The sequence below is a fragment of the Eleutherodactylus coqui genome, chromosome 5 (assembly GCF_035609145.1).
Source record: "Eleutherodactylus coqui strain aEleCoq1 chromosome 5, aEleCoq1.hap1, whole genome shotgun sequence".
NCBI classification, from domain to species: domain Eukaryota; kingdom Metazoa; phylum Chordata; class Amphibia; order Anura; family Eleutherodactylidae; genus Eleutherodactylus; species Eleutherodactylus coqui.
The window spans coordinates 29,802,923-29,829,978 of record NC_089841.1 but is presented as its reverse complement, the minus strand read 5'-3'; the positions used below and the strand labels follow the sequence as shown (position 1 = coordinate 29,829,978).

At 45.1% G+C, this 27,056-nt stretch overlaps 1 protein-coding gene across 7 annotated transcripts in view; it reads right to left on the bottom strand.

Annotated features, from left to right (window-relative positions):
• Window positions 1-1,049: 1,049 nt before the first annotated feature.
• Window positions 1,050-27,056, bottom strand: part of LOC136629094 (zinc finger protein 84-like) — a 341,525-nt gene continuing 315,518 nt past the window's right edge. For 2 of the 7 annotated variants that reach the window (XM_066605218.1, XM_066605220.1), the window contains 2 exons: window positions 7,675-7,777; window positions 1,050-2,604 (listed from right to left, as the gene is read on the bottom strand). In XM_066605218.1, coding sequence (XP_066461315.1) covers window positions 1,256-2,604; window positions 7,675-7,777 — 1,452 coding nt within the window. In that variant the 3' untranslated portion in view covers window positions 1,050-1,255. Of the gene's footprint in view, window positions 2,605-3,305; window positions 3,379-7,674; window positions 7,778-8,278; window positions 8,341-8,422; window positions 8,547-8,628; window positions 8,809-9,285; window positions 9,404-9,578; window positions 9,716-16,719; window positions 16,789-27,056 lie in introns of those variants that run through there. The other 5 variants (XM_066605222.1, XM_066605221.1, XM_066605223.1 and 2 more) reach the window with 5 other exon arrangements.

Here is a 27,056-nt window from a genome sequence, read left to right as displayed (position 1 = left end):
GCCAAAGCTGTGGTTGGTTTGACCAATTGTGGCTGTGTAAATAGAAAAGAGGAGGGGACCGAGCCCTGGGGGACCCAACAGTGAGAGTAAATGGAGGTAGAGCCAGTGAAGGAGATGCTGAATGAGCGGTCAGAGAGGTAGGGGGAGAACCAAGAGAGAGCAGTGTCCTTTTGGCCGATAGATTGAAGCATAGCGAGGAAGTCAGGTTCAACGGTGTTAAATGCTGTAGGGAGTAGTCACTCCTCAACTTTGCTGTCAACAGGTCGTTTGATACTTTTGTGAGGGCGGTTTTGGTTGAGTGCATGGGGCAGAAGTCACACTGGAGGGAGTCAAGGAAAGAGTTATCAAAGAGAAAGCGTGTGAGGAGGGAATAAACCAGGTGTTCTAGTAATTTGGAGATGAAGGGGAGGTTTGAGATGGGTTGGTAAATGGCAGGGTCGATTGGATCAAGGATAGGTTTTGAAGGGGAAATGATGGAGTGTTTGAATGAGGAGTGAAAATACTCCGGAGGTCAAGATGAGGTTGAAGATTATGGTGAAGTGGGTAATGACAGCCAGAGAAAGGGACCAGAGGAGGTGTGAGGGAAGAGGGTTGCTAGTGCAGGTAGTGGGGCGGGCAGCGGAAAGCAGTCTTGGGGCTTTTTTCTTCTGTCGTTGGTTCTAGTATAGAAAGTGAGTGAGTGATAGATGTAGTGCTGAAGAGGTTGGGGTCGGGGCTAGCCATGCAGTTTTTGGATGTTCTCAATTTTTTTTTTTTTAAGTGGGCCACTAGTTCTGTGGGGCTGAGGAGGGAGTGGAATATGTCAAAAAGTCGTTTAGGGTTGTGGGATAGCGAGGAGACCAGTGAGGTGAAGTAAGTTTGTTTGATATGGTGGAGTGTGAGGTTGTAGGTTTTGAGCATAAATTTGAAGTGGAGGAAGTCTATGGACTGCTTTGACTTTCCCCACAGCCAGGGAATGGGATTTCCATGTACTGTGTGTTTATAAATAAGTAATTAGCAGCTAAATAACAGGTTATCTAAAAGGAAACATACTGCCCAAATAAAACATGTAATTTATAAAGTAAATTTTATTAACCAACTAGCAACAAAACAGGTGGGTTATCTAGATTGTCTTTGGTTTCTCAATAACAGATGTTTATTGGTAATTACATACATTTCTTATTCAACACACAGTGCTCTCAATTGCTTCCCTTTCCTTGTACATGGCATGTCACTACTTTTCCATTTCTTGTACAGTTTGCCAATAAAATGGGTTTTAAAAAAAAGGCTTCTCCCTAGCGTGAATTCTTTGATGTTTCATAAGATTTGATTTGTAGTTAAAACGTTTCCCACATTCTGAACATGAAAATGGCTTCTCTCCTGAGTGAATTATTTGATGTTTAACAAGATTTGCTAACATAGTAAAACATTTCCCACATTCTGAACAAGCAAACGGCTTCTCTCCTGTGTGAGTTTTCTGATGTCTGACAAGATCTGATTTCGTAGAAAAACATTTCCCACATTCAGAACATGAAAACGGCTTCTCCCCTGTGTGAATTATTTGATGTACAGTTAGAGCTGACTTTTGTTTATAACACTTTCCACATACAGCACATGAAAATGGTGTCTCCCCTGTGTGAATTCTCTGATGTGTAACAAGACCTGCTACCTGGGTGAAACATTTCCCACATTCTGCACAAGAAAACGGCTTCTTCCCTGTGTGAGTTCTCTGATGATTCAGAAGATTTGATTTGTAAGCAAAGCATTTCCCACATTCTGGACATGAAAATTGTTTTCCCCCTGTGTGAATTCTCTGATGCACAATTAGAGATGCCTTTTGTTTATAACACTTTCCACATACTGTACATAAAAATGGCTTCTCCTCTGTGTGAATTATTTGATGTGTAACAAGATATGATTTCTGGCTAAAACATCTCCCACATTCAGAACATGAAAATGGCTTTTCCCCAGTGTGACTTCTTTGATGTTTAACAAGATTTGCTAACTGGGTAAAACATCTCCCACATTCTGAACATGAAAATGGTTTCTCTCCTGTGTGAATTCTGTGATGTTCGATAAGATGTGATTTATTTGTAAAACCTTTCCCACATTCTGAACATGAAAATGGCATGTCTCCTGCATGAGTTCTTTGGTGCACAACAAGATTTGATAACTGGGTAAAGCATTTCCCACATTCTGAACATGAATATGGTTTTTCCCCTGTATGAATTCTCTGATGTGTAACAAGCGTTGATTTAACACTAAAACATTTACCACATTTCAAGCATAAATATGGTTTCTCTCCTGTGTGAGTTCTCTGATGCTGAATAAGATTTGATTTCAAAGTAAAATATTTCCCACATTCTGAACATGAATATGGCTTCTCCCTTCTGTGAGCTCTTTGATGTTCTCCCCTTCTGTGACTTCTCTTCTGCTTATCAGTCTGTAATAAATCTGGAGATGGAACCTGTATAAGAGAATCAGATGATGGATCATTGCTGTGAAGGGCTGAGGAGATATCTGGGATAATGGCAGGTTCTTCATATGTATGTTGTGTGATACCACAATCTTCTGCTTTACAATCTTCAGATATCAGATGTCCCTCTGAGCTTCCGGTACCATCATCTGTCAACATTAAATATATCTATTTTTTTAATAATACAAACATTAAAACATTGATATTTTACATTTCTTTATTAACTTTTCCATACAAATTACAAGCTATGTAGCAAAATGTAACTACCATCTACGACAGTGGTGGTAAAAGAGATAACAATCTAACGTTATATCTCAGAGCGAGGATCAGCAGACCATGACATTTGGCCACCAGGCTGTTCTCTTGTAGTTCTCCACTTCTGTGGTAAAGCCTCCATCTTCATAGGTTCATATATTAGTGTACCTCAGTGAAGAGCCATAAAGAGACCTGTGAGTCATTGCTGTTAGGTGGTGTCCATCTCACACACTCCCTGACACCTACATGCAATTTAGTGCAGAGGGTAGGAGCAGTATGCTACTGTATGAAGAAGACACAGCTATGGAGCAAGTGTAAAGCTGGATTACTACATGCAGTTTTCTATTATATATTCAGTTTTAGCTGAAGTTAGGAGATGATATAACAAAGTTCTTTAAACTTTTCCTTCCTTTACCATCTACTGCTGACTTTGGTTAAAATGCATCTGCATAAAACATCACCAGAGATTGCGTATATGAATCTTACTAGCTGATATACCCGGCTTCGCCCGAGTTAATTTGGTACTGGTGTTCACACGAAAAATCTTATGCAGTCGTCGTTACTTTAGAGATACCGAGGAAAAAAATATGCTCACCATTTTGCATGGTTCTTTGCGTTACCCAGGAAACACCACGTGGAGGTAACCATGCGATGTTTCCTTTATATAAAATGACATCAGGAAGTGAGAGAATTAGATTACGTACGTAATATTTGGACGCTAATTCTTTTGCGCTTAGAATTAAATCGAGTTCGGACCTATTAACTTTTCCTATTTATGACATAATCAATGCTCATGCCAGATTTCAAGTTTCTATAACATTGAGAAGTTAGAGAATTAGAGTTCGTACGTAAAATTTGGATGCTAATTCTTTTGCGCTTGGAACTGAATAATCGAGTTGGGACCCATTAACTTTTCCTATTTATGACATAATAATCAATGCTCAAATTACAAGTGAGAGAATTAGATTACGTACGTAAAATTTGGACGCAATTTTTTTGCGCTAAAATTAAATAATCGAGTTGGGACCCATTAACTTTTCCTATTTTTGAGATAATCAATGCTCGTGCCAAATTTCAAATTTCTATGACATCGGGAAGTGAAAGAATTAGATTACGTACGTAAAATTTGGACGCTGATTCTTTTGCGCCTAGAGTTGAATAATCGATTTGGAACCCATTAACTTTTCCTATTAATGGCATAATCAATGCTCGTGCCAAATTTCAAGTTTCTATGACAATGGGAAGTGAGAGAATTAGATTCCGTACGTAAAATTTGCACGCTAATTCTTTTGTGCTTAGAATTGAATAATCGAGTTGGGACCTATTAGCTTTTCCTATTTATGACATAATCAATGCTCGTGTCAAATTTCAAGTTTCTGTGACATCGGAAAGTGAGAGAATTAAATTACGTACGTAACATTTGGACGCTAATTCTTTTGCGCTAGAATTGAATAATCGAGTTGGGACTGCTTTACTTTTCTTATTTTGAACATAATCTATGCTTGTGCCAAATTTCATGTTTCTACGACATCGGGAAATGAGAGAATTAGATTCCGTACGATAAATTTGGATGCTAATTCTTTTGCGCTAGAATTGAATAATCGAGTTGGGACCCATTAGCTTTTCCTATTTATGACATAATCAATGCTCGTGCCAAATTTCATGTTTCTATAACATTGGGAAGTGAGAAAATTAGATTCCGTACATAAAATTTGGACGCTGATTCTTTTGCGCCTAGAGTTGAATAATCAATTTGGAACCCATTAACTTTTCCTATTAATGGCATAATCAATGCTCGTGCCAAATTTCAAGTTTCTATGACAATGGGAAGTGAGAGAATTAGATTCCGTACGTAAAATTTGGACGCTAATTCTTTTGTGCTTAGAATTGAATAATCAAGTTGGGACCTATTAGCTTTTCCTATTTATGACATAATCAATGCTCGTGTCAAATTTCAGGTTTCTGTGACATCGGAAAGTGAGAGAATTAAATTACATACGTAAAATTTGGACGCTAATTCTTTTGCGCTAGAATTGAATAATCGAGTTGGGACTGCTTTACTTTTCCTATTTTGAATATAATCTATGCTTGTGCCAAATTTCATGTTTCTACAACATCGGGAAATGAGAGAATTAGATTCTGTACGTAAAATTTGGACGCTAGTTCTTTTGCGCTAGAATCGAGTTGGGACCCATTTACTTTTCCTATTTTGGACATAATCTAAGCTGGTGCCAAATTTCATGTTTCTACGACATCGGGAAGTTGGAGAATTTTTGGCAAGTGAGTCAGTGAGGGCTTTCGTCTTTATATATATAGACAAGTAACTAATTATAGCTTTTATCAATAAAATTGGGGCCTGGAAGATCTGAAAAAGGGTTATGCAAAGGGGTTATTGTGTTATCTGGGCCTAGGTCTCCACGTTCTGCATGGTGTTATATGGGTCTATGTCTCCACATTCTGTATTCTGTTAGGAGTTTAATAAGAGCTAATGGTTCTTTACTTTGAAAGTTGGCCACTTCTCCCTCTTCAGTACTGACAGCAGAAGGTGAAATAGAAGCTTCCTTCACAGATATTCTTTTTTTAAAGGAACGTTTATTGGGCATTTTATACATCACAACACAAAAAAGAACATAAAGGAAGGTGCATCAGTAATATTCCACAGTATTAGACCATCATACTTTCATCAATCCTTTATGATTTATAATACCCTCTTTTTTATTCTTAACTAAAATATAGTTAACCACAAAAAACATAAACAAAGTTAGGACATACTAAACCTCTACCTTTAACTTCACGCACAGCGCTATCGCCAGTACAGTGGACCTTTAGTCTTCATGCAAGTATTAAAACGTGATAAAAAGAGGAAGAACTTTAAAGGGATTGTCCCGTGCCGAAACGGTTTCTTTTTTTTTCAATAGCCCCCCCGTTCGGCACGAGACAAACCCGATGCAGGGCTTTAAAAAAAAAAACGGATAGTACTTACCCGAATCCCCGCGCTCCGGTGACTTCTTACTTACCTTGCGAAGATGGCCGCCGGGATCTTCACCCACGGTGGACCGCAGGTCTTCTCCCATGGTGCACCGTGGGCTCTGTGCGTTCCATTGCCGATTCCAGCCTCCTGATTGGCTGGAATCAGCACACGTGACGGGGCGGAGCTACGAGGAGCAGCTCTCCGGCACGAGCGGCCCCATTCAGAAGGGAGAAGACCGGACTGCGCAAGCGCGTCTAATCGGGAGATTAGACGCTGAAATTAGACGGCACCATGGAGACGAGGACGCTAGCAACGGAACAGGTAAGTGAATAACTTCTGTATGGCTCATATTTAATGCACGATGTACATTACAAAGTGCATTATTATAGGGCCATACAGAAGTGTATAACCCCACTTGCTTTCGCGGGACAACCCCTTTAAATTTCCCTAAAGGAATTAGTCAGACATGTTTGATGTAGTGTTAGGGAATTCAATGCACCGGCCCATATCTTATTAAATTTGGCACGGCAACCTCAAGCCATGTACATCAGCTTATATAAGGGGGTAACACTATTTATTCCACGCAGCCAGGCAGTCTTAGTGAGTTTTTTGGGCTGCTTCGGTTGAGTAATATAACTTTTTTTGCATAGAAAAACAAGAGCTTGTATAGAGTGCGTGTTGCTGCGTCAACTAGGATGTCCTCCACTAGCATCAATGGGAGTGAATCCCAACGCGTTGCCATATCTCCTGCCCATTCCGAAAGTGGAGCTAGATTGTCTGTGTAAAAGTAGTCAGTGGGTCTCCGTACCACTATGCCCAAGTAGGTGACACTGTCTGTGTATCCTAGGGGGGCATGGAGTGTTAGAGAGGCCGCAGGGCTGTCAACTGCCATCAGTCCAATCTTATCCCAGTTAACCTTCACTCCGGAGTATACTCCAAAGGCGTTGAAAATAGAAAGGACGGAGGTCAGGGGTAACTCCGGGTCTTGTAAGAATGGTATCGTCCGCGTATAGTGCCACACGCTCTTCATAGGTTTTCAACCGGAATCCTATAACCTTTGTTGATGCCCACATTTAGATGCAAGTGGCTCAACTGCAACAGCAAAAAGTGCTGGGGATAGAGGGCAGCCCTGTCGCGTCCCCTGGCAAGGAAAAACTGCTCCCATATATGGGTGTTCGTCCGTATCTGGGCTACCAGGAAATAATATAATGCTTGTACCCATTTAATAGAAACTGTCCGAAACTCAAAACAAGACATCACCTCCCACAAATATTTCCAGTCTACTGAGTCAAAGGCTTTAGCCTGATCAATAAAGACCAAAGTACGCTTGCCCGGGTTGAAGTGTGACAATGCTAGGTTAATAAAAAGTCGCCTGACGTTCATGGCTGCACTTTTACCCAGCATAAATCCTGATTGGTCTGCATGTATAATGTGACTGAGGGCTCTATTAATACACCTCGCCAATACTTTGGCTAAGATTTTAATATCATTGTTGAGGAGAGAGATAGGGCGGTATGAGCTACAGTCCTCTGTGTCTTTCCCAGGCTTGGGAATTAAGACTTTCAGGGCCTCTCGCATAGTCCCCAGCAGAATCCTCTCCTGAAGGTTAATATTGTATAGAGCAAGGAGTTTCGGGACTATGAATCCTACATTCTTCTTATACCATTCCATTGGAAGACCATTAGGTCCCAGAGATTTCTCCTCCTGCTCTAACTCTCCATCTAGCATATCCACACTACTTTGGGGCAATTTCGGGAAAGGTAATATTGTCTATTCACAGATATTCTTATCCATATTATAAATGCCCATCATGTGTTATCACCTTTAACGGTATCACATGTCATCCATATTTAGTTTGTACTCCGGCGGAATGGGGGAATATACAGCGGAACCGGACAGATCCCAGAGCTTATAAATCTACATAACTATCAGCAGCCGGTGACCAAGGAGAATCTGTGACTCTTCTCTGCTGTATTTAGTGCTTACTACTCACCTGGGTGGTTACCTGTAGGAATCTCCTCCTTAATCTCTTGTTTGACCCCGACATTTATCTCTGTGGCATTAATATTGGTCAGAATTTCATCCTGATACAAAAGCTGTGAGACAAATGATGTAAAAGTCAGCAGACGGTTGGAGAAGTCGTGTGGAAGGTTTTACATGACCAGAAAAGATCATTAATCATCATTACAGCAGTAGTTATCTGAGGCACATAGCTGCAGGTCTAGAAGCCGGACATAGATATTAGATGGTGGCTCAATGACCTCTCAGAAACATCATACACATGTATATCCGGCATGGTTAGACACACTGCATGTTGTCTCAGTGGAGGAGATCAGCATCTACCAGACACATCCGCTGTTTGTCTCGGGGGACATAAAGGAGCAGATAGATATAAATCTAACCTGTTGGCTCCTTATTCCCACCAGCAGTCTCCACTGCCAGAAAACTGGGAGAAGATCCAGACAACATGTAATGTCTCTGGTCAGCGGTAATCCTGACATCTCCACCGGCCTCATCACACAAGTAGAAGACATCTAATAAGACTGAAGACAAGAGCTTCACAGCCTTCTACAGATCAGAGGGACATCTCCATCTACCTGATGGTCCTGTAGAAGAGGATGGGGACATCTGTCTGGTGGGCTTCCCTTACTGAATGGAACTGCAGGAAACACAGACGGACACTGAAGTCATTCTTTATATACAGATAATAAAGTCCCCGTGGATTTAGCCCTGTCTATTACCTGGTGATGGGAGTGGCTGGTGGTCCTCCATCATGGCCTCCTTGTACAGAACCTTGTGTCCTTCTAAATACTCCCACTCCTCCAAGGAGAAATAGACAGCGACATCCTGACACCTTATAGGAACCTGACAACACAATATACAGTCATCACCCAGAAGCCTCCAGTGCTGTTACTGTATAATGTCCCAGCATTCCCTGCAGCGTCACCTCTCCAGACAGCAGCTCAATCATCTTGTTGGTGAGTTCTAGAATCTTCTGTAAATTGATGTCCTCATGTATCAGGGGGTGAGGTGGGGGCCCCATGATTGGGCTCAGAGATCTTCCCCATCCATCACACACAGGGGCCCGACAGCCATCACTAGAGGTCTTCTTCACTACTGTGTAATCCTTTATAAGGGAGACATTAATAAATATCACTACAGACATTTCCAGAGTCCATCACCTCTCCAGTGACATCACCTGTTATTACCATAGATAAGAGTGATGTAATGTGACATCATCAGAATCTCCCTCTTCTCCAGTCATATCATCTGTTATTAGTGTTGAGCAAACTTTTGGAAAGTTAAGTTCGGCAAGTTTGATCCAAATGAGTTTGAAGCAAACCTTCACCAATACCCCTAAAAAAGGTGTATAAAACTGTATGCTGAGACAAACTGCCCAAGGTTCTCGTTTGTGCCAAACTGAAGCTTTAGCAAGTTTGCCCTGAAACAGTGTCTAACTGTTTAGGTTCACTCAACAGCAGTTATTACCATAGATGAGAATGATGTAATGTGACATCATCAGAATCTCTCCCCTCTCCAGTGACATCATCAGTTGTCATGATACATAAGAATGATGTAATATGACCTCATCAGAATCTCTCACCTCTCCAGTAAGCTGGAAGAGTATCTCTAAGGTGAGATTTAATATTCTTTCTGTCATCTTGTTTCTTTCCTTCCTCCTTTATGGAACAATGATGAAAATTCTTTTACATTGTAGGGACCTGAATGAAAAGCAGATAAGCCATTATAAAAAAGCCAAAAATCCCATATAAAAATGTAAAACATTTCCTGAAAGAAATATGGTAAAGAATTTGGGACATATTAAAGGGAATCTCTCCCTAGTTTTATGATGCTTCAATTACAAGCAGCATAAAATCCACACAGGGTTCTCCTTACCCTGATCAGCTAGACCGACAGCCCATCCAGGCAGAGAGAAGACAGCATGGACCCACCCCACTGATTGTTCTTCACATTCCCAAATCACAGAGGGATATATAGATTCTAGCAGGGACGACCATCACAGAAAGGAGGACCTAAAACATAACTTTTATTAGTATTGGATTAAAGAAAAAGAACACATAGCTGGGAGCGTTGGTAAAAAGGCATGTGTGCGAGTGACCTAAGGGTTAAAGCTAAACACCCCAGCAATCGGCCCAGTGCAGGGGCCATGACAATAAGAATATAGGGCAGCAAACTGACTCAAGAAGCTGCCTTGGACTGGGGGAATGGTGATAGATTGGAGAGGGCAGCGACCGGAAGTTTAGGGGTTGGATTAGAGTAGGGGGATAGAGAGAGAAAGAAGGTTGGAGAAGACATCCGCCCGCCCAAAGGAAGGGGTTCAAAGGATTGCGGCGAAATTGAGAGGAGGAAGTCAGATGTTCTTTCGGAAGTCGTCACAGCTAAGGTGTAGACGGAAGGTTTGCTTTCCATGCAAGCATTCCGATTGAAGAAGGGTGGTTTACAAGCCCGAGTTTAGCGGGATTTTACAACGCCTCGCGTTGTAAAGAGCCGCTAAAAGAAATTCCACCATCTATGGGTGCGTCTTATTTCAACGGCGCACAAACTGCAACAAAAACGACCTGATAACTTTATTCTATGGGTCAGTACGATTACTACCAAACTTGTATAGGTTTTTTTTGCTGTAATTGTATTTTTATTTCAAAGACATAAAATTTTTTAAGTTATTTTCTGCCGCCATCTTCTGACAGCCATAACTTTTTTATTTTCCGTTGACATAGTTGTGCGAGGGCTCATTTTTTTTGCAGGACGTCCTGTAGTTCGTGTTGGTACCATTTTGGAATACATACGACTTTTTGATCTCTTTTTCTTGCATTTTTTTTTCTGGGAGACACGGTGACTGAAAAAAGCGTATTTCTGGCGTCTGTTTTTTTAATTTCTGACAACATTAATCGTGCAGGGTAAATAATACATTACTATAACAGATCAGACTTTTATGGGTGCAGTGATACCAATTAAGCATTTTTAAAAAAAAACTTTTATTACTTTTTTAAAATTAATTAGTAAACCTTTGTAATTCTTACTTTTTTCTTAGCCCCCCCTAGGGGACCAAAACTAGCAATGCTTTGATCGCTGCTGCAGTGCGATGTAATGCCATAGCATTACATCACACTGCGATTGGGCAGGCATTCTATCAAGCCACCCCACGGACATCGCTTGACAGGCATACTGCCATGAAAGCCCTGGGGCCTTTCAGAAGGCCCCCGACTTACATTAAGTCTCATCGTGGGGGGGTCATACGAGACCCCCAAAAATCGACCGGGGGGATTTTAATGCCGATATCAGAATTGACAGCAGCATTTAAAAGGTTAACAGCTCCGATATGCTGCACAGCATATCAGAACTGTTGTCGGGTGGTGTTAGCTATAAACAGCCGACGTCTGGGTTGTATGGAGTGAGATCGCCATGCCATGTCCGTTCATACATAAGTGGATGCTCCAGGACGTAACCACATGTCTTATAGCGTTAATGGGTTAAACCTCATACTCCCATTGCCAAAGCTTTTCCAAAAAGGCAAACACAATTCTGGGATGTATTAAGAGAAGCAAAGAGTCTAGATCACAGGAGGCAATTATCCCCCTCTACTAGAGATGAGCGAGTATACTCGCTAAGGGCAATTGCTCGAGCGAGCATTACCCTTAGTGAGTACCTGCCCGCTCGAGACAGAAGGTTCGGGTGCCGGCGTATGGGGAGCGGTGAGTAGCGGCAGTCAGCAGGGGGGAGCAGGGGGAAGAAAGGGAGAGAGAGATCTCCCCTCCGTTCCGCCCCGCAGCTCCCTGCCTGCCGCCAGCACCCGAGCCTTTTGTCTTGAGCGGGCAGGTACTCGCTAAGGGCAATGCTCGCTCAAGCAATTGCCCTTACCGAGTATACTCGCTCATCACTACTCTCTACTCTTCTTTAGTCGGACCTCATCTGGAATACTGTGTCCAGTTCTGAGCACTCCACTTTAAAAAAGACATAGACAAACTGGAGCAAGTCCAGAGAAGAGTTACCAAGATGGTGAGCGGTCTGCAAATCATGTCCTATGAGGAACGGTTAAAGGATCTGGGAATGTTTAGCTTGCAAAAAAGAAGGCTGAGAGGAGACTTCATAGCGGTCTACAAACATCTGAAGGGCTGTCACCGTGCAGAGGGATCAGCCCTATTCTCATCTGTACAAGGAAAGACTAGAAGCAATGGGATGAAACTGAAAGGAGGAGACACAAATTAGATATTAGAAAAAAAAAACTTTCTAACAGTGAGGGTGATCAATGAGTGGAACAGGTTACCACAAGAGGTGGGGAGTTCTCCTTAAATGAAAGTGTTCAAACAAAGGCTGGACAAATACCTGTCTGGGATGATTTATTGAATCCTGCACTGAGCAGGGGGTCGGACCCGATGACCCTGGAGGTCCCTTCCAACTCTACCATTCTATGAAACCATCATCATCTCTTAGAGATTACACTCAGGATAATGTTAGGATTTATTTTATGATACATATCATGATCTGTACGTCTGAAGAGCAGGGGGTCTCTTAGATAAATATATGTAGATAATAACTCGTATGATCTCACCAATATGGTCTTTTGAAATATGAGATGATATATATAGGGTCCTTTGTGTGTAATGCTTCGGCCTTGATTGATATAATATATAATACACTCCGAATTGGTATATGGACAAATCTTTAGTGCGTGTGCGCATTATGCCTAGATGACGTAGGACTAAACACATGACCACCTTTAGCGGTCATGTGATTGTATAATACTAACACATGCTCACTGCGTCTTGATGATGTATGGTTAGACACATGACCGCTATAGCGATCATGTGACTGTGTGATGCCAATGCATGCGTGATTGAGTGACATCTATATGGCGGATATGACGCGTGGGTGTTGTAACATCACGTGATTGGATGCGATTCCGCTCATGCGCATTAGGTTATACCGGCTCCTTGAATGATTATGATTAACCCTATCTAGGTGACCAGCTGAGACGGCTCTCTGCTATACCTTGGTATGTATTACCACCTGCATAAGTGATGTGGTTACTGATAATTAAGGGTTAACAATCTGCCTGGACGCAGCTGTAATGCATTTCTGTGATTTTAAAGTTTGTGTGTATATATATATATATATATATATATATATATATATATATATATATATATATATATGTGCCATTTTGTCTGTGCCAACTATGCTTGATAAAGACCCCTGAGACGGGTCGAAACGTCGCCGGTTATCGTTTTTATGGAGGAATAAGGATTCTCATTTTTTTATTCATCTAACGCTGCCTGGACCGCACATTTCATTGGCCCAATGCAAATACGCCCGTGTGCATTGGGGCTCACGCTGGTTCGCTCATATTTACGTATAGGAATTGTGCAATACGCAAAAAATAATGCAGCATGTTCTATTTTGCCACGTATTGTGTATGGGTGATGGAAACACGTGCCGAAGCAGGAGCACGGGAAATTTAAACAAAAAACCCCAGGAAGACTGCGCCTGTGCGTGAGATACGCTGCGGTGCGCAGTACAATATCGCTGCCATACACGGCGACCGGCCGCATCCACAGCGGTAAAGCACTTATTCACCCGCCTAGCAGTTTCTGCATATGGCTGTGTGAGCCCGACCATAGACAGGGTATCCACAGGACAGGTGATAACCTGCTCCTCCCTGCTGAGACCCCGACGAGCTAGAATGGGGGTCCCGTGTCCCCTGCATTCCTCATTGTGGGGCTAGTGCACCCCCCAAAATGAGCAGGAGACTGAATGAGCACCAGCGCTCCATTCACTTTCAGTGGACCCACCACAACAGCTGGGTGCTGCCGCTCGGGTGAATTCATCAGCTCTATGGAAATGAGTGCAGCGCTGACTGTGGAGCTCGGCCAGCGCTCCATTCCCAGTGATGACACTGTGGGGGAGGGGTGGGAGGAGCGACCCCGCAGTGGCAGGACAGTCGGATTTGAGTCCCCGGCTAGATAGGGGATCATTGCTATGAACCCGTTTAATATTGTATGCAATATCTGATTTCACCTGTGATCTGTACAAATCTGCGCAATATGTTGGCGCTCTATAAATAAAGATTATTATAGTTGCAGCCCATGTTAATCAGTTCTTACAGAGAGCCGCCACAATAAACCTGCAGGGATCGCACGCTAGCCCGTCGCGTTTGCCTAAAGACTTCTCAATTTAAAAAAAAAAACAACAAAAAGTCTTTATCAGGGTAATTCGACACGCGGGATTGCGGTTTTTTGGGTCGACTGCACACGGGCGGGTCGGCTAACATATGTGGGCGCTCACAGCGGAATCCGTCTCTGACCGCTGCCAGGGACCCCGTGTACCTTCACTTTCCTGTATTGCGGATGGCTGCGGACCCCCGCCGACGGTCATGCGCAATACAGATTGGTTTCTTAAAAAAATCTTTGGGATTTTCTGTTTGTTTTTCCCGCACCGTCGCTAGGCGATGACACGAGTACCCGCAACCTATCCGTGGATGAACCGCAGGTCGGACAGCTTCCATTGACTTCAGCGAAAGACGAACGGGCGAATTCGGCATAAAAATAGAATGTGCTACGATTTTAAATCCGTTCCCAGGAATCGCAGTCGTTACCCACTCATCTGAGCGGACATGCGAATGTTCTGTGTTTACAGTAGGTGCGCAATACTGCGGATTGTCCGTGTGGGTGAGCATCCCAGATTCCGCAATTGAAATCCGGTTGTGCGTGACTGGCATAAGAAAGAACGTGTAAAAATCATAGAAAAAATATATTAAAAATATTTTTGGCATATATATATATTTTTTTTTTTAAAAGCCACAAAAAAAGGCTGCTGTCTACGGCCGGATATTAGCTGAGGAACCTGCAGCAGGCGTCCGCATCGCGAATCCGCGGCAAATACCGCCCTTAGCATGCTACGCAAAACTCGATTCTTCCAGCACAGTTGCAGAGACCAATTGTGCTTTCTGCAAGCGCAGGAAAATTTGCAGCAGCCTCCATGTTTTGGGGGAATCCACAGAGGGCTTCCATGGAAGCCGTCCGATCCGCGGTCCTAACACAATGACATTGCGGAAAGGCTGCGGATTTAGCGTTATTGCTAAGCGTTGACTCGGGAAAAGCAGTAGTTAAAGAAATAATTCTATACCGCGCGTGTCTGACGGCTCGCCGCGCCGACCACCCACAGTACAGAAGAAAAAGGAAAGTGCCAGGTACGCGTGGGCACCGCTGCTGGCAGAGCTGGATTCCGCTGCAGTGTGCAGGGGGCCATACTTTGTGTGAAGGAAGCCAATAGGAACTGCGATGTTCGCCTCACCGCAAAGATCAACATCAGAGGAATCAGCGCTAAAACCTCATGTAAGCGCTGCCATCTTAGATTAGAGTCCTTTACCGCGTTCCGAATCAGCATCTTCATATACAGCGTCTAAGGCTGGCTGCACACGAATGGGTCGGACTCTGGATACGGGATCCGACACCGGAATCGCCCCCTGTGCCCGGACAGCGGGACCCCTGAACCTCTCATTTCTTTTCTTCTTCTGTATTGCAGATGGTCCGGCCGGCGAGCCAGCGGACAGGCGCAGTACAGAGTTTCCCGCACCGTCGCCAGGTGATGACACAGAGTCCATCACCTCTTTGCAATGTGGATTGCGGAAGGTCCGCGGCTGGGACGGCGTCCTTTGACTTCAATGAATGCCATCTGTGTGGAGCCACACAAAAATGGGGCATGCTGCGATGCTTCCTCCACAAGCGAAATATCGCAGTTGCTGTCCGCTGGTGTGACGGGACATGCGATGCTCCATTGGTGTGAATTGGTGCGGAATGCCACGGATCGTCCGCATGGGAGACGATCGCGCATTCCACAATTCACACCCGGTGGTGTGCGGCCTGCGACCTGGCTCACACGGGCGGATGTTTGCCCCGTATTAGGCTGTATTTACATGGACGATAGTTTCGTGCGACAATATCTTGTAAAAACGAAACTTGTCCATTATCAAAAAAAAAAAGAACCGCTTTCGCAGTTACGTACGAGTTTCATGCAACTGGCTTTTATTTTTATAATTACCTATAGAAAAAAATGTAATTTCATACACAGTTTTTTGCGGCCCTACTGAAAACAATGGCTGATGCGATGCAAGGGAGCATCCAAAGACAGGACATGGCCCATGGGCGGGGGGGGAAATCACGTATCCGAACTGTTCAAAAGAATGAGGTTCATATTCATGCAGATTTGTGTGACTTGCACAATTTTCTCAGTTGTGTGAAAGCGGCGTAATATTCGGAAAAGAATACATAAAAAAAATAATAATCGCGGCGCCGTCTCCCAGTGAAAATTGTGACTACGATGTGATTTTACTGCAAAACGCGCTGCGCTCACGGGATACCTGCAGGTTTGGAAGCGCAAAATTGATCAATATTTCCCGGACCTACACTGCCCTCGCCCGCGTAAATGGCACACGGGGCGACGATATCGGTCCGAGGAACCCCGACCAATATAGCGCTTGTAAAAGGTTCACTGTGGGAAATCGTATCCCATACCGGAACATGAGATTTTCACGTACGAGAACCGCACGTATTTTGCGTCGCACACGCATGACACTCCCATTATGAGCGAGTGCGATGCCATTTTTTTCTCACCCACTGGTAACAATGGAGGGATGCCTGCGCATTCGCGGTACGTTCCATCTCACAGCGTTGCGGGAGAAAAGTCGCGCGTGTAGACAGATCCATAGAGAACGCGAGAAAACCGCTCATGTGACTGCCCCCCAATACAGAGATGGGGGTCTTCAGACGCACCCGAAAACGTAGTCCGAACCCAAATAACCCCGAAGGTCACCGGGATGGCGTGAATACACGAACACGCGATACGGGCGGATTACTGCACTAAATCAACGCGGCCCTAGAGGTTTTCATTGTGCCGGTCAAAAATGCAGCAAAATCGCAGTTTTTGTCTGTGAGGTCAGCCGGTACGTCACGGACAAAAACTGAATGACCCCTAAATGAAGGTCAGCGAACATCCCGACCCTCCACCCTCCGGTACCTACCCAACCGCGACACACAGACCTGCAGAGCCGGACAGCCGGGGGCTTCCAGGACCTGTGATGATGTCACCGTCATGTGATCACCAGTGTGGGAGGAGTCTGTGATCACATGACCAGGGGAGGTCAGCATACGCCAGACTCTGCTGCAGATGCCATTCTGGCCCTCTGTGTCAACAACTTACAGAACAGAATCTGACAATAATTCCTTTATTATATGATGATTGTAGCCGTAGGCGATCACGATGGCCGCCGGGCGAGGTTATAGAGAAATCCTCTGCAGAAGACCGCAGCCTAATTTACTAACGAGGCAACCCAAACAATAAATAACCCCTACTTGTAGGCAGATGGTGAAGGTGCTGAGATGTTTGGTTGCCACACTTGTAATAACAAGGCCGCCTGTCACATGTCAGCTGCACCTCAAGAACATCTCAAGAATCCACCCTTTTCTCACCATAGACACGCTAAAAACGCTTACTGTTGCCCTCATCCACTCGCGGCTCAATTATTGCAACTCGTTGCTGATCGGCCTCCCCTGCACCAGACTCTACCCTCTCCAATCCGTCCTAAATGCGGCAGCCAGGCTCATCTTCCTGTCCAGCCGCTACTCGGACGCCTCTGCCCTGTGCCAGTCACTGCACTGGCTGCCCGTTAAATACAGAATTCAATCTAAACTCGCTACCTTCATCCACAAAGCCCTCCACAGCGCAGCGCCCCCCTATATCGCCTCCCTCATCTCAATCCATCAACCAGCCCGGGCTCTCCGCTCTGCTAACGAAACCAAACTGAGCGCCCCTTTAATTCGAACTTCTCATTGCCGTCTCCAAGACTTCTCCAGAGCAGCACCGATCCTCTGGAACGCACTACCAAAGGTTACCCGAGCAATCCAGGACTCACAGAACTTCAGGCGTGCTCTAAAAACGCACCTCTTCAGGGAGGCATACCGATTCCCTAAACAAACCCCTCTGTAGTCCGCCTGATAACATGCTCCCTGACCTACTGACTGCAATCCCTGCTAGCCATCATAAACCGCTCCTGCAGTCATACCGATCCTGCCGTGATACGGCTAAATGTCTGACCATTGTCTATGTGTATAACATCGCTCACTCTCCACCTCACCATACCGTACACATCTCCACCTCGCCATACCGTGCACATCTCCACCTCGCCATACCGTGCACATCTCCACCTTGCCATACCGTGCACATCTCCAGCTCGCCATACCGTGCACATCTCCAGCTCGCCATACCGTGCACATGTCCACCTCGCCATACCGTGCACATGTCCACCTCGCCATACCGTGCACATGTCCACCTCGCCATACCGTTCACATATCCACCTCGCCATACCGTGCACATGTCCACCTCGCCATACCGTTCAAATCTCCACCTCGCCATACCGTGCACATCTCCAGCTCACCATACCGTGCACATCTCCAGCTCACCATACCGTGCACATCTCCAGCTCGCCATACCGTGCACATCTCCAGCTCGCCATACCGTGCACATCTCCAGCTCACCATACCGTGCACATCTCCAGCTCACCATACCGTGCACATCTCCACCTCACCATACGGTGTACATCTCCAGCTCACCATACCGTGCACATCTCCAGCTCACCATACTGTGCACATCTCCAGCTCACCATACGGTGCACATCTCCAGCTCACCATACCGTGCATATCTCCACCTCACCATACGGTGTACATCTCCAGCTCACCATACCGTGCACATGTCCACCTCGCCATACCGTGCACATCTCCACCTCGCCATACCGTGCACATCTCCAGCTCGCCATACCGTGCACATCTCCAGCTCACCATACCGTGCACATCTCCACCTCGCCATACCGTGCACATCTCCACCTCACCATACGGTGTACATCTCCAGCTCACCATACCGTGCACATCTCCAGCTCACCATACTGTGCACATCTCCAGCTCACCATACTGTGCACATCTCCAGCTCACCATACCTTGCACATCTCCAGCTCACCATACCGTGCACATCTCCACCTCACCATACGGTGTACATCTCCAGCTCACCATACGGTGTACATCTCCAGCTCGCCATACCGTGCACATCTCCACCTCGCCATACCGTGCACATCTCCACCTCGCCATACCGTGCACATCTCCACCTCACCATACCGTGCACATCTCCAGCTCACCATACCATGCACATCTCCAGCTCACCATACCGTGCACATCTCCAGCTCACCATACCGTGCACATCTCCACCTCACCATACCGTGCACATCTCCAGCTCACCATACCATGCACATCTCCAGCTCACCATACCGTGCACATCTCCAGCTCACCATACCGGGCACATCTCCACCTCACCATACGGTGCACATCTCCAGCCCCACCATACCGTGCACATCTCCAGCTCACCATACCGTGCACATCTCCAGCTCACCATACCGTGCACATCTCCAGCTCACCATACCGTGCACATCTCCACCTCACCATACCGTGCACATCTCCAGCCCCACCATACCGTGCACATCTCCAGCTCACCATACAGTGCACATCTCCACCTCGCCATACCCTGCACATCTCCAGCCCCTTTACCTTCTGTAACCCCCCATTACTTGTAGTATGTAAGCTCGTTGGAGCAGGACCCGCACCCCTATTGTTTCCATCAACTGATTACTATATGTAACCGTGGTTCTGTAATTTTTGTACTTTTGTCTCTGTATTCCCCCTGTCTATGTAAGCGCTGCGGAATATGTTGGCGCTATACAAATAAAGATTATTATTATATGTGAATGCGCTCACTTGCAGCTTTATAATGGAGCACTCATTTCACACCGACAGGGTATTGATAATTCACATCGATGTATAATCACTAGGGTGGCGCTCAGGGATCTTTCTAACGAGACGATATACAGCGACAGCGTTTTTACGTTTTCACGCCTGCTCCATATAAGCGCCTGAATGTGTGTTTTCCGCGTTGTATCTCGTTCTCTTGTCTATCCACACGATTGTGAGCAAAAAAATACGCCGCACCCCAAATAACCCACGCTTTGCCAAAATCCTCAGGATGACTTCCAGTGTCTATATGGAGGCACCTGTAAGCTTTTGTAATGCTTCCCCCTCCCTTCTCTTTCCCTGCTCCCATAGGAGTCTATGGGCCCCGCTGGCGAATATTCCAGAACCATGTTTTGGCTGAGCGTATATGTGCCGGTTGCGTATATGCTCTTTTTTTCACACTGCCAGCATAATTGCCCATGTGAACGAATGCATTGCATATCAATGCTTCACATGGGTAGCATATATACGCCCCGGCGTGAAAACACTCCATATATACGCTCATGTGAATAAAGCCTTAGCTTAAGGTAAGTTTTCGAAAGTTAAACTTTTGCTGCTCCGACCCCCTAATTCTGTTCCAGTGACCAAAAACCAGGCTGTGCAGAACACCAGTTCAATCTGACAACTGCTGGGCGGCCCTCAAATGCCTTGAAGCTGGAAGATAGTCAACGCATTACATGATGATTAACTATACTCCTCCCTATCTCAACCATTTAATTTATTCTTCTTAGGCCTCCTGCCCACAGCCGGGTCAGACTCTGCCAGCGGAGTCCGACACGGCGCCCCCCATACACACCTCTCTGGATCCGCTGCGCAGTCCCATGCGGCATACTGGTGCGCATGTGCAGTGCAGCGCATGACGTGCGGGAGTGGGCGGTGTCGTGTAATCATGCGATACTTCCGCTGTGCTTATAGCTAAAGTATCGCGTCACGGACGTCTGCCATTGCCATTTTTCCACGTCAATTAGAACATGCCACGATTTCTGCAGTAGAATTCCGCAGCATGAACATTGAAAGGCAGAAAGCTATTAGGTTTCAATAGAACCTAATAGCTGCGGGATAACGCGGCAGAAATCCATCCGTGGGAATTAGTCCTTTATTTATGTGGACACATCCGGGCAACCAAAGCAATTGTCTAAAAACATGTTTAAAACAAGAATTTTTTTTGCTGAAAACAGGTAAATAGAATATAATCAATGAATTATTTCTCTGTGCTTATCTGGCGCGGATATTTAATAATGAAGATGTGACAGCTGGACTCCCTCGCCAATCCTGACAATGGGGCTGCCCATCTGCTGGACCGCACCCACACATTCATGAAATATCATCTGATACGCCAGAACCGTTTAGGAGAAACTATTTAAAACAAACATTAACGTATAGATACGTCATGGAGCGGCGGGGTATGTATGAAGAGAGGTTGCAGTGCTGTTTAGTACAGCTGACACCCGCGGACAACAGCCGCGATCAGACGATCATGGCTATTAACCATTTAAATGCCATTGTCAATTTTGACAGCGGCATTTAAATCCCCCGAACAAAAAAAAAAAAGTTATAAAAGTTTAAAATCCCCCCCCCCCTTTTGCCATATCTATTATTAAAAAATCTAAATCATAAAATAAAAATACATATCTGGTATTGCCGCGTCCATAAAAGTCCGATCTATCAAAGTAGCGCATTATTTTTCCCGCACGGTGAACTTCGTCCGAAAAAAAAAATAAAGAATGCCAGAAATGCACTTTTTTAGTCACCCTGTCTCCCAAAAAAAACACAAAAAAAAGCGATCAAAAGTCGTATGTATTACAAATTGGTACTAAAGGAAACTACAGGACATCCCGCAAAAAATGAGCCCTCGCACCACTACGTCGACGAAAAAATGTAAAACTTATTGCGCGCACAAAATGACCGCAGAAAATAATTGAAAAAAATTAAATGTCTTTGAAAAAAAAAAGAGTAGTATAGTAAAAAAAAAAACTATGGTACTAACCCATGGAATAAAGTTATCATGTCGCTTTTGTTGCTGTTTGTGCGCCGTAGAAACAAGACGCACTAAAAGATGGCGAAATGTCGGGTTTTTTTTTTATTTTACTCCACTTAGAATTTTTTAAAAGTTTTTCAGTACATTATATGGTACACTAAATAGCACCATTGAAAAATACAACTTGTCCCGCAAAAAACAAGCCCTCATCCATCCGCCGTCGATGGATAAATAAAAGAGTTACGATTTTTTTGAAGGGGGGGGAGGAAAAAACGAAAATGGAAAAAGAAAAAGGGGCGCATCATTAAGGGGTTAAACATTATCTTTTCCCAAGAGAGGATTTAGTGGCAGTTGGGTATTTTTTACAGTCTCTGGCAACTATCCGTAAAACAAAATGGTGGACAGCGCCGCCCCTCCCACCTCATGAATAATTCACTGCACTTAATAACATTTACCTCATTAAGGGCATTGATAAAACTTGGCAATCTTCCCTATGTATAACAGACCAATGGTGTGCAGCGTTAGGCCGCCGCTCCACGGGCGAGGTGTCATTGCGAGATTAACAGCAGTAGCAATGCTAATTAAATTAGATGAGTGAGCACGCTCGGTAAGGGCAGTTACTTGAGCGAGCCTCGCTCATCTCGAGTAACTGCCTTCTCCTCCGAGTGTGCTCAGGGGGGCAGCGGGGGTGAGCGGCGGGGGGTAGCAGGGGGAGAGAGAGATCTCTCTCACTCTCCCTCCCGCTGATCTCCGCTCTCCCCAGCCACCCCCAGCGAGCACGCTCGGAGGGGGTGGCAGTTACTCGAGATGAGCGAGGCTCGCTCAAGTAACTGCCCTTACCGAGCGTGCTCACTAGAGATGAGCGAGTATACTCGCTAAGGCACATTACTCGAGCGAGTAGTGCCTTAGCCGAGTATCTCCCCGCTCGTCTCTAAAGATTCGGGGGCCGGCGGGGGAAAGTGGGGAGGAACGGAGGGGAAATCTCTGTCTCCCCCCCGCTCCCCGCTGTAACTCACCTGTCACCCATGCCGGCCCCCGAATCTTTAGAGACGAGCGGGGAGATACTCGGCTAAGGCACTACTCGCTTGAGTAATGTGCCTTAGCGAGTATACTCGCTCATCTCTAAAAATAACTAAAAAAAAAAATCTATCTGAAAAAATGAATTTATGGGTGCAAATTTCAAAACTTCATGGCCAATGAGGGTTGCAGAATTTAGCACAGATCGTTTTCTTGTTGATTGGAACGAGATGGGGGGGGGGGGTGGAAGGTAAAGTTTTAGAAAGTTGAAAAATAAGAGCCACCCTTATAATCACTTGTCCAAAATGTGACCACAGGCTGACATTTAATTGCAGATTTGAGCACCAACCTTACATTAACAGTGTACTGACCCTAGTCTGATGTCGATGCTGCACTTCAAAGACCCCGGTCTGATAGGAGAACGTCAAGTGGGTGCCAGGGTCTATAGTTCTGTCAGATAAGTGACCCAATCAGACACCCCTAGAGAAGCCCTAACTTTTTTAGCCAGGTAACATGGCTATTTGACAATCCCCTCTGTCGTTATGACACTTGGATTACCTGAATATCAACTTTTATTATTTTGTTCTCATGCCGATTCGATAATCTTTCCTGTTTTGTTATGACAGTTTGACTAACAGTAATTTCCATCATTTTGATAAGATAACCCCTCAGTGACCAGCCCATAGACTTCTTACATTCTGGTTTGCTGGGCTTTAATGCTCGGGGCCATAAAAACACGCTTCCTCTGCAGCTGTTATGGGGGACTGCGGGATGCACCCCCAGTCACGTGACATTAAAGTCAATGAAAAGTTAAAAAAAGTTAAAGTTTTAGGAGTATGAGAGTACTCACCCCCGTCCTCTGCGATGTCCTGCCACATTCTGGTCCTCCAGGACCTGGCGTGGGCATCTGCGCATGCGTGTCAGACCTCATTACATCACGCACATGCACATAGGGCCTGGAGGCCCGGGAAATTTAAAAACTCCCTGCTCCCAGCTAGTACGAGTAGCCAAGACAAGGAGCTGTATGCGGTTCCCGGTCACATGATCGCTGTTATCTAATGGATAAAAGCGATCATGTAAAAGTTGAAAAAAGAAAAAAGTTTGTTACATCTCCCCTTATGGAGCATATCCGTGAGGGGAGATGAAATTAGGTACCTAAGGCCCCCGGATTTATCCATGGACCTTACCGCGGCTTCTGCAAATGTGCCCAACACCAAAATGGCGGACACATGCACTACAGCCACGGATTGCCGGGGTAATTTAAAATTTCCCCACTCCTGGCTGCCAAACGTTACCTAAGAGCCTGGACATTTCATAGGGGGCCGCGGTACACGGTCCTTAGTCACATGATTGTTGTTATCCAATGAATAATGACACACGTAAAAGTATACAAAAGATAAAGTTTCACCTTCCGTCACGGATCAGATCCATAAGGGGAGGTGAAATTACTTACCTAAGGCCTCCAGTGATGTCCCCCAACTAGATCCTTATCCGTGGACCATACCCCAGCTTCGGTGCATGCGACTGTCGGCAAAATGGCAGAAGCAAGTGCAGAAGCTGAGGAGGGCCTGGGAAATTGAAAATCTTCTTGGTCCTGGCTGCTAAGAGTAGCCGAGAGCCTGGAGCAGTGACCGAGGGCTGCGGTGAGCGGTCCCCAGTCACGTGATCGCCGTTATCCAATGGATAAGGGGGATCACATAAAAGTTAAAAAATACAGTTGAAGTTTAATGCTTCTTTCGGTTTGGGCCCTGTTGTGCATATGGACATAAGATTAGGACCACAATGGGTATGTCTCTGAATACGGGACAAACAGGGGATCCATTTTGGGGTAAAAGTCTTCATTCATGTGTGTGCTGTACAAAAAAACTGTTTTTAAATTGACATAATTGCCAAAAATGAAAATCGCAATATTTTTGCTTCTGCTTTGCTTAGATTCATTCCAAATCTGTGGGGTCAAAATATGTCTTACACCCCTAGATGAATTAGTTAAGGGGTCTAGTTTTCAAAATGGGGTCACTTGTGGGGGTTCTCCATCATTTTGGCCGCTCAAGAACTCTACCATTGGGCAATGGGGCCTAAAACACCTTCAAGGAAAATGTCTGTTCTGAAAACCACCGGCTGCTCCTTTCAGTTTGGGCCCCGTTGTGTATACGGACAGAAGACTAGGGCCACAATGGTTATGTTTCTGAATTCAGGACAACTAGGGTATCTAATTTTGGGTAAAAGTCTTCATTCATATGTGTGCTGTACAAAAGAAAATGTTATTGAAATGACACAATTGCCAAAAAATGAAAATCGTAGTTTTTGCCTTCTGCTTTGCTTAGATTCATTCAAATACTGTGGGGTCAAAATACGCAGTACACCCCTAGAGGAATTTCTTAAGGGATCTAGTTTTCAAAATTGGGTCATTTGTGGGGTTTCTCCATCGCTTTGACGACTCAAGGGCCATACAAGTGGGCTATGGGGCCTAAAACACTTTCAGGGCTTAGTCACACAGGCGCATCGGCACGAAGAAGACGTCTGCACTTCAGGACGGACGTCTCTCCGCAGCGGTGGAAGAAAGAACACATGACTGGCAATTGAGCCGGTCACATGTTCTTTCTTCCGGCGCTGCGGAGATTGGTCCACATCTGCAGTTCGGCCGTCTTCTAGTGCAGAAACACGGGAGCCCTCAAGCAAAATGTCTGTTCTGAAAGCCACCGGCTGCTCCTTTAATTTTGGGCCCCATTGTGTATACAGACATAAGATTAAGGCCACAATGGGTATGTTTCTGAGCACAGGACAAACAGGGAGATCCATTTTCTGTTGCAAATCCTAATTTTCATGTGCACTATAGAAAAAAATCTGTCTTTAAAATGAGATATTTGCAAAAATATGAAATTTTATTTTTTCTCCTCTAATTTGCATTAAGTCTTGAAAAGAAACTGTGGGGTCGAAATACTCCTGACCCCCTCAGTGAATACACTAAGATGTGTATTTTTTATAAATGGGGTCATTTGTGGGGGTTTCTATCATTCTGACTTCTATGAGCCTTTGCAATCTTGGCTTGCTGTAGGAAAAAAAGCTGTCCCTCAAAATGTTCATAATTAAAGGGGTTGTCCCGCGAAACAAAGTGGGGTTATACACTTCTGTATGGCCATATTAATGCACTTTGTAATGTACATTGTGCATTAATTATGAGCCATACAGAAGTTATTCACTTACCTGTTCCGTTGCTGGCGTCCTCGTCTCCATGGTGCCGTCTAATCTTCAGCGTCTAATCGCCCGATTAGACGCGCTTGCGCAGTCTGGTCTTCTCCTTTGCTGAATGGGGCCGCTCGTGCCGGAGAGCGGATCCTCGTAGCTCCGCCCCGTCACGTGTGCCGATTCCAGCCAATCAGGAGGCTGGAATCGGCAATGGACCGCACAGAAGCCCTGCGGTCCACCGAGGGTGAAGATCCCGGCGGCCATCTTCACAAGGTAAGTATGAAGACGCCGGACCGCGGGGATTCGGGTAAGTACTATCTGGTTTGTTTTTTTTATCCCTGCATCGGGTTTGTCTCGCGCCGAACGGGGGGGCTATTGAAAAAAAAAAAAACCCGTTTCAGCGCGGGACAACCCCTTTAATGTCAAATTTGTATGTCTTCTAAATGGTTAAAAAAAACTAAAGTTTTTCAAATGTGCGTCCAGAATAAAGTAAACAGATGGAAATAGATATCTGATCAAAAATTTGCACAGTATGTTTGCACATATTTGACATTATTCACAGAAAAAGCCAAAAATACAATACCTGAAGGTCTGCAAAGCAGACATGGACGCCATAGGCACGATCGCCATAAGGCAAGCACAATCGCCACCGGCACAATCGCCGTAGGGCAGGTGCAATGGCCATAAGCCCTGAAGATATGCAGTCAGCCAGACAATAATGTGGAGGAGCAGCTTGTTCCTGGCAGGCTAATATGCAGTCACCCACTCAACCCAGCCCAGATTGGGGAGGAGTGACTGCATATACTAATAGCCTGCACATGTGAACGATACCAAAGATGTCAGCCATAGATGGGTGGTGACCCACCATACAGGATATCAACCCTGGCTGATATAACAGCGGGTTGCCCTGTATCTCTAAAGTGGGCCACACTGGCTGACATCTTGCGCTCCCCCACCAACTAGCAAACTACATACAAAAGTACTACTGCATACTGATAAAGTGCGGGTGTTGGTACTGCATTTTGGCCAAAACGCATAGGCTGATGGGCTGCGCCGAGGCCACACCGCTTCCGTCAGTACCTACGCTAACTCACAATAAATTACATAAAATCACAGAGGTGAGGAAAAAAAAAAAACACATTATTCACAGAAAAAGCCAAAAATACAATACCTGAAGGTCTGCAAAGCAGACACGGACGCCATAGGCACGATCGCCATAAGGCAGGCACAATCGCCACCGGCACAATCGCTGTAGGGCAGGCGCAATGGCCATAAGCCCTGAAGATATGCAGTCAGCCATATTGACATATTGCAGTTGAAAATGTGAAAACATTTCAATTTTTTCAA